The sequence below is a fragment of the Misgurnus anguillicaudatus genome, unplaced genomic scaffold, assembly GCF_027580225.2.
Source record: "Misgurnus anguillicaudatus unplaced genomic scaffold, ASM2758022v2 HiC_scaffold_27, whole genome shotgun sequence".
NCBI lineage: Eukaryota > Metazoa > Chordata > Actinopteri > Cypriniformes > Cobitidae > Misgurnus > Misgurnus anguillicaudatus.
This window is the reverse complement of record NW_027395277.1, coordinates 2,344,057-2,352,971: the sequence shown is the minus strand read 5'-3', so window position 1 is coordinate 2,352,971 and position 8,915 is coordinate 2,344,057. Positions and strand designations below refer to the sequence as shown.

The window sequence follows — 8,915 nt, the reverse complement described above, 5'->3', positions numbered from 1 at the left end:
AAGCTTTTTGAAGCTTTGAATCAATTGAACGAATTGCTTCGTAAATTGATTCAGTTTTTCGAAGCGTTCGAAAAAACACGCAGGCGACACCTGCTGGTCAAAATAGTGTAAAAGCAGCAAGATCTGTCCAAACATTTGACACTTTTTACAAAATTATAGCAAGATTGTTCTAAAAATATGTTTTTAAGAAACATTAATTATTTTATTGTATTAAGACATAATTAAAAGTGTATTCTGTGTTTTTAGTTTTATTTTTGGCAAACAAATCATTAAAACGAATTCCCTTTTTAATTATGCACATTTTTGTAATTAAATCTGTCTATACACAAAAAGTAGACAAAATGGTATTGTTTTTAGTCAGAAGGATGAATGTTTTATAAACTTTTATAATAAAACGACCTACACTGGTCATTTGTGATCAACTCCCCCTAGTGGTGAATCGTCGGATTTTCGAAACGTTTCGAAACAGTTATGACGTAATGAATACTCGTTTGCTAAAATCACGTGACTTTTGCCAGTTTGAAACAAGCTCCGAACCAATGATTCGAAACAAAAGATTCATAAATGTTTCGAAGCCTCATGAAGCGTGCTTCGAAATCGCCCATCACTACTCGAAACAGTTTAATGATTCACAAGTTACAAAACAATACGTTTAGTTTAAATTTGGTTTAGCTATATATATTTAATCCATCAGTATTCTTTATACACAACAACAGGTAAGTTTAGCATTTTAATAGTTATTTTTAATATTCAGTTTAGTGCTTGTTGTTATTCAAAATATATATTTCTTAAAAAAATAAAAAGGCATTTAGATAATTTTACTTTGTTTTAATATATATAATTCTAATATTATTTATTTGTCCCCTGACCATTTGTAAATATAAAAAAAATTAAAAAGTCACAGTATAATATTATTAATTTTTTATGTTTGTCTTAATTTAAAAGTCCCACTGTACGTTGTAAGGGCCATTGACAAATTACATTTGAGCTTTCAAAAATTACTTTTTCGCGCCATCTCTCTCTTTCTCTTTCACTCTCTCTCTCTTTCTTTCTTTCTCTCTCTCTCTCTCTCTCTCTCTCTCTTTCTGTCTGCATCCTTCGTACGTGCACATCCACACTAGCCTTATGGCTTTACCATACACAGCTGAACTGAGTCAAACCACTTTCAGCACGCGGGTGGAGCTCATTGTTGTAGAAGCACGTGAAAGCATGACATATCTGTCTCAACTGAGCACATTTACACTGCAGCCCGCTTTCATAAACCAAGCAGGAAAGAAAATTGCATAAATAACCAGGGGTGTCGTTAGCGACAGGAAAATGAGATAATTAAAAATGGTTCGTTCCCAAAGTACGACGTGCAAAACAGAACGCGCCGCACCCCGCTATAACTCAGAGAAAATCCACCGAACTTACGACAGTCACAGCCACGCCCCCTCTGCTCTGTAATTCGATAGATCCATCCGAAAGGCGAGCCTTTTTCGAAATACGCCTATGTCTATTGGCTGGCTGTCGCGTAAATCTTATGCTGATTTGCATAAGCAGGTCAGGTTGCGGTTGCAGGGGAGTGGGCAGGGTTGGGATAGCGCAAGTGAGCTGAACTTCTGCACTGGTGTAGTGTACTATTCTCAATTTGGTACTTTAGTGTTAATTTAATTTCGTTGAATAAAAACGTGTCGTATATTTTAATGGGACGTCAGTGAATGCTGTTCAATTCTCTCTTTATCAAGCAATTAACTGGTTTATTGGAACTGGAGGTAAGCGTGGCATTTTTTTTGTTTGTTTGATTTCAGCTATAACAGCATTTATGATTTTATCTGGACGGTTAATAGTCAAACGATATTGTATAATTATACCCCCAATTTTTTTCTTTCTTATGGTTATTCTGATCAGACATATATACTTAATTATTGATAAGAGACTGACATGCATACATACAGTGTATTATAATTAATACATTTTAAACTGTGTTTATTTATCAATTGAAACATATGAAAATTATTATTTTAACGATATGATAATTTGTACACAAATATGCTTTATGTATGTACGTATATGGACAAACTTCGTTTCATTTACAGGTCACATGGTCGAAACACTGATAATAGAAATTTATAACAATGATTATATATAAAATATTTGCTCACATCACCAGTAATAACATATAATATATAGCCTATAACTTACAGTGGCGGAAGTTGTTAATATATTTTTTATATTCAGTTTTCACAGGGGTTTTCCTTGTCTCCATGGTTTCCTATGGCATCATATGGGAATGTTTGATTTCTGAAAGCAGGTAAGCCACTGACTAACGCACATTGCGCCTAATATCCATCCCACTGTGCGTGTGACAGCGGCTAACCAGCTTTTGGATGTGTGTCTGCCTGTCTTCATGAATGTCCCACTAAAGGATCAAATACAGTCACTGTTATGGATCTGACTGCAACGTCAAAGTGATAGGTTTGAATCCCAGGGAACAAGTCTCTTTAAAGCATTTGCTGAAATGTTAATTTTGCTGTGACGTCAAGCTACGTGCAGGCAGTCACGATGATGTACATCATCCATACTGTACATGAGCTGAAGGAAATGTATTGTGAAATATTGAATAAATTGTTTAACCTGTTACTCTAGAATCTTACTCATGGGCATGTGTGTGTGATTTTACCTGTATTCTGCATTTGACCACCAGCTATGAACTTGTGCACTTTTATAAAACTGGATGTGCTGGTATAATAGCATGCAAAGCATGCATTTCAACACTGATACATACTGTAACTATGAATCATACGTTTTTAGACCAATGTAGGTGTGTTTGTGTGTTATTGTCTTTTTCAATTATTAAAAAGAAACTTTAAAATAGAGCATTTACGGTTCAACAAGTGGTCACATTTTTAAGCATAGATTTTGTCACTTTAGTGGTTGACCACTGTGGGTGTTTTATGGTGGATGCCAATCCCACAATATCTGACGCATGCAATGTTAACAAATCAGATTGCAACATATTTGGTGAAGATTTACTTAATATTTATTCAAAATAATTTTTGAAAAATCTGAACAATGTTTATATGCTAGTAGATTTTGGACTAGCAAAATATAATGGATAATCTCAAAATGTCTTATGTGTTACTAAAAAAATAAAATAAAATATTCCTTGTATCAAAAAAAATGTCTATTTCTTATTAACCACCATCCATGTTGGGCTGTGAATCTAATACTGTTAATGGTAGTGGCCCATATAAAGGAATCTGTCATAGAGATTTGATTAAACCAGATTTCCTTAATCCCTCTCAATGAAATGAATTTATAATACATTTAAGTTAAAAAAATGCAATTCAGATGACTATATGGGTGTGGTTAAACAAAGAGATTTTGTAAAAAAAAAAAATGTTTAAAACAGGCGATTATTTTTGTTAATATAATGTGGCAAAGATAACATCTTGTGAGCTAACGTGAGCAATTTTTAACACATAAATCACAAATAATTTGATAAATGATATCAGATGGGATAAGCTATATTATTAAAATATACTGAAATGTCAGATAGTACTTTGATTTGATCAAACTATTGTAAAATGTAGCTTATGCATTAGAGAGTAATACATTTATCATTAAAAATACGTTTAATCATTTTCTTACCAACAGGGGGCGCTTGGTTTCCAAATTTATGTGTGCAGTAACCAATTTATGTCACACAATTTTGACACAACAATAAAATCTTTAACCCAAAAAATGATTTTTAACAAAAATATATTATTAAACAGTATTTTTGTCTTGTTTTCAGTTAAAATATCTAAAAATTCTTAAATTAAGATGCTTTTTCTTGATGAGCAAAACGACCCAAGAAAATAAGTCTAGTTTTAAGACCAAAAATATACAATTTAAGTGATTTTGTGCATAAAACAAGCAAAAAAAATCTGCCAATGGGGTAAGAAAATTTTTCTTGAATTTAGTGTTTAAGAAAAATATTCAAGATTTTTAGCTTACCCCATTGGCAGATTTTTTTTGCTTGTTTTATGCACAAAATCACTTAAATTGTATATTTTTGGGTCATTTTGCTTATCAAGAAAAAGCATTTTAATTTAAGAATTTTTAGATATTTTTACTGAAAACAAGACAAAAATGCTAAGAATAAGCACTAAACTAATAGTAAAAATGAATAATTTTAAATGTATGTGAATGTTTTCAAATAAATTCTTCAGTCACACTATCGCTCATTATTATGTTTACATTAAATTGTAAAAAAATATATATATATTTGTAAAGTAAAACATTAATTATGAAACTGTGAATGTTTATTTAAATCAAGTGTCACCCATCACAGCCTTGTTATTTAAGACACAATGCACATATTTATTGTACATAAATACATACACAAAAGTAAAGTTCTCGAGATAAAATCATCTGCTAATATTTTACAGTAAATACATGACATCTTTCAAATATGTACCAAAAAGTAGTAAATATATAATTCATATATACAGTAAATATATAACATAAATGGTTATATTGACCGTTAAGACATGAGTGGTTGAGTATAGCAGAAAGTCAATACAAATCCATAGCCCTATGATTCAGGTTTTTACCGCCAAGATGATTCTCTGGATGTCAGGACTGCAAGACACAGAAAAGCACATTGAGAGATGCTTTGGGTTTGCACTTTATATAGCGACCAACCGTGATACTGTCAGTGCAAACATGATCATCATCATCAGATGCATTTTCACGCACACAGCAGTTAAGAGTCAACAGAGTGAAACCTTAAACCCAGAAAAGTGTAAACACCTGCGTTACGCTGTGCTCTACATACTATATACAGTATAAACACAGAGTCCTGTAGTGGTTACAGAGTCAGAAAAAAGGTACAGAACTGTGGTGGGCTGGTTCATTTTTGTACCTTTATGGGTATATAACCTATTGAAATATCGCACCTTTTGGGGGACCTAAAGGTACACAAGGGGGGCCGCATATAAGAGTTTGACTTTGGAACCGGTTCATTCAACACAGACAGGTAAACGTATGAAATTGGGAATTTTTTATAATAAAGAATTTTTATATGGTTGACTTTTTAAATGTTTAGGTTTACCATAAAATAGCACATAAAACTGAGCCATTTTAAAAGTTAAAATGAATAAGTAGTCCATATTTTTGAGCACCCGATTCAGAATAATTCTTGATTCCTGGTCTCAAATTTGGAGTAACATTCAGAATGAACAAATGAATTATTCACTTGTGTTTAACAAGGGAAATGATTGTATTGGAAATAAAGGTAACCCCCTAAATTGTCACAAAAATCGTCAAAAATGGTGCCAAGCTAAGGGCGGTAACCTTGCATGCCTTGGTACATAAAGCGTTTCATAGTAGTACCCAGTGTTCGAATTATGTTAAAGATTATGGATGGTCCCCTAGCTACGACCCACCCATTGACAATATAGGGTCGTCGTGATTTCACAAAGTAAGATGTGATCCTGGATCAAAAAATTTTGTTGATCCCGAATCAACGTTATAATCAAAGAAACCCCAAATTACCCTTAACTCAAACCCTAACCATTTTCACCCCTCAAATTAGTGTGAAATAATAAAACCCAATCCTAAACCTAAATCTAACAATCTGTCAATTCCTCCAGAAAACAGCGTGAGGCGCACTTGAGAGTTTACATTTATTTCACACAAAAATCTTTTGGATTAGTTTATTGCGAAATCGGGACAAATAATGGACAGTGTCGCTTTGTGGCAGCACAGCACAAAATTTAAAAAATTAGTATTTTAATTTGAATAAAAACCGGGGACCTCCCTAATTTATATTTCTATGCTTTAAAGGGGTTCCCTCATTGCTTATAAGAGGTCCGGGACCACCCCAGCCCCCCTCAATTCGAACACTGGTAGTTAGGGCTGTCACAATGATTAAATAATCGTCTCATCGCGATTGCTTGACCTTATCGTGATGATTTCAGATCACCACAATGATTGCACATCTCTCTAAAAACACAAGGGGGGGCTGCAGCTCCTGTATAAATTAGACATTATTATATTATTTTTAAATATGTGCTATGTGTATTAATACATACCGCCAGGTAAACGTTGCAAAAGATTTTATTTAAATTATCACAACAATGTGTGAAAATTATTTCATAAACAAACAAAACAATTAAATGTCAACGCAATAAATCAGCTAATTAATCGGCATAATCATCACAATTTATTAGACGATTAACCGACAGCCAAATAATTCATAACTGTGACAGCCCTACTGGTAGTACCTCAAAGGTACACGTTGGTACCAAATGTATATATATCTGTCCCTAAATGGTACGTATTAGGACCCAAAAAAAGTCCACCAGTATTGTTACAAACCCTTAAGATTTTCTCATTTTTGGGGGGAATAAAAGTAAAATGTACACAATGCATTCACATTTTTGGGGATCTGACAGCCTCTCATCACTATATATAGGGTCATTACTTATATTTCCAAATTTTTTTGGGTGGGTATCCCTCCACTCAGTTGGACGTGGGCAATGTTCATGGTTGTGTTTATAATTTATAAGCCTATGAGTTTGTAACCATATAAGAATGAGTAAATGACAGAATTTTCATAAATCAGATGTACAGCTTGCAGGACTCACAAAGCACAAAGTAAAGACACCAGAGAAGATAAGAAAGTGTAAAACTCAAATTTAAGATCAAGTCACACCTTCACAGGCGAAAAATCTCAGCCAGCTAAAGCAACGACAGCAAACGTTAGCAGCTTCGGAAAATCAGTACAGAGTAATCCGGATCAAACCCACTATCCCATAAACCAAAGTGTTAAGCACATTCAGGTAACACTTCTATTTGAAAGGCACTATATGCTCATTTTGTAATCATCCACATTTACAAACACTATAAGCAGTGACCCTATTGAGCTAATATACAGAATATATAACAGTACAATCAGTTTGTGATTAATCTACAGTAATGTTGTTAGTGTAAATGATAAATAATGACCATAATGCCTTTCAGCTAAAGTGCTACAATATTCACACGCTTATCAAAAGAGGGCGGGGTTAGAGAGGGCCACCATGCAGGCACCTTCACCCAGAGAGAGAGCTGCCAGGGCGGAGTCAGGGAGAGCAGGGCGGAGCAAACAGGGAAGCAGCAGGCACGCCGTCACACATACACACCCTCAGGGTTCAGGCTTGACACCAGCGGGTGCTGCAGGTTACGCGGGTGACCCAGGAACTGTTTGGCAGTGGGACGTGGAGGTGAATCTGTGACACAGCAAACTGAAGTAAGTTGGCAATAAAGTAAAATATGATGTACATTAATATGTTTCCCCAGTCTTGTATTTTACATTAAGGGGGAAACGCATAGAGCTCAGATGCAAAACCCACTAAATGCGTCTGATATGTTTTTTTGTAAATTAGCTTTTTATCAGACTCTTAAAGTCTGTCTGTAGTTGCTGATAATTGTATCACTTAAAACTCATCTTTGAGCATCATCATAGGATATGTAAAGTTTTTCCTGTGCAATTCCCTCATCTAGTATACGCAGAGCTATAAATATGCAAATTAGTCTCCGCCTCTACTTGCATGCACAGCTCTGCCTGTTTCTCTATCTGAAGGCTGCAGCCTCCGGAGGTTGCATTTGTAGCTGCATACGTCTTATTTCAGAATATTAATAATTATAAAATTGACTATTATTCTTAGTTAATCATAAATTGTTGTAATATGCTTATGACTTGCTAATGTTAACTTCAATAAACCAGGCTTGATTACGTATGCAGGCTGCAGCCTTCGGATTGAGAAACGGCCTCTGACCATGGATTAAAATATGCTAATTAGTCCCCGCCTCCATCCGTTCTAGCTCAAAATACTATATAGATTAAAACTGCAACTTTGTAGCAGGGTCGTGGTTGGATAGTGCAGATTAAGGGCCGGTATTATCCCCTTTTGACATCACAAGGGGAGCCAAATTTGAATGACCTATTTTTCACATGCTTGCAGAGAATGCTTTAGCAAAACTAAGTTACTGAGTTGATCTTTTTCACATTTTCTAGGTTGACCCAATTATAGCACTTTTTCATGATATGTCCCCTTTAATATCATGCATGAGTGCTTAAAGGCTTTTGCATCTAAGATCATCATATCAACCTGCATTAGCTATAGTGTGCATACCATTGTTTTTGTCCTTCTGTTGTGACATCAGGTCCAGTTGTTCGATGATGTCTGTTTGATGTTCGGGTGGGGAAGACACAGGCAGCGCTCCAGCCTGCTGGATAAACTGCTGTAGATTACACTGTCTCAACTCTTTATTCAACTCTTCAACATCATCCTGCTTTACCTATACACAGAAAACACAGATCACAGACGGACTGCTCAACCCTGACGTATGAAACACAGTTCATAGTTACATATTTGGAAAAAATTACTCATAGGGTGATACAATGTATCAGTATGTGTGTTACCTGCTGGGATCGAACCCATAACCTTTGTACTGCTAATTAGGGCTGCATAACAATTAATCGCAACTAATCGTTTGCAGAATAAAAGGATTTCTTTACATCATATATGTGTGTGTGTATTGTATAATAATTATGTATATATTAATACACACACATGCATATACAATTTTAGGAAGTAAAAGTATTCATATTTACGCATAATATAAATTATATATAAATATAAAAATTTATGCTGGGCAAAGATTAATCGCGATTAATCGCATACAAAATAAAAGTGATTTTTGGCATAATATATGAGTTTGCGCTGCGTGTAATTATTATGTTTATTTAACTACAATAAATATTTATATATTAATACACACACATGCATGTAAAATTCTAAGAAGTATAAGTATTCATATTTAAGTATAATATAAATTATATAAATATAAAAATTAGTGCTGGGCAAAGATTAATCACGATTAATCGCATACAAAATAAA

At 34.2% G+C, this 8,915-nt stretch overlaps 1 protein-coding gene and 1 long non-coding RNA gene across 4 annotated transcripts in view; one reads left to right on the top strand and one right to left on the bottom strand.

Moving 5' to 3' along the window:
* Positions 1-1,568: 1,568 nt before the first annotated feature.
* LOC141362465 (uncharacterized) lies at positions 1,569-2,635 on the top strand. The gene is made up of 2 exons (XR_012368246.1): positions 1,569-1,754; positions 2,221-2,635. It is a non-coding gene; the product is annotated as an uncharacterized lncRNA (long non-coding RNA).
* A 1,636-nt stretch (positions 2,636-4,271) lies between these two features.
* The window catches only part of LOC129434037 (ras association domain-containing protein 7), a 52,037-nt gene continuing 47,393 nt past the window's right edge, over positions 4,272-8,915 (bottom strand). For all 3 annotated transcript variants that reach the window (XM_055192832.2, XM_055192834.2, XM_055192831.2), the window contains exons 4-6: positions 8,148-8,313; positions 7,155-7,241; positions 4,272-4,608 (exon numbers count right to left, since the gene is read on the bottom strand). In XM_055192832.2, the coding sequence (XP_055048807.2) occupies positions 4,577-4,608; positions 7,155-7,241; positions 8,148-8,313 (285 nt within the window). In that variant the 3' untranslated portion in view covers positions 4,272-4,576. The remainder of the gene's footprint in view (positions 4,609-7,154; positions 7,242-8,147; positions 8,314-8,915) is intronic.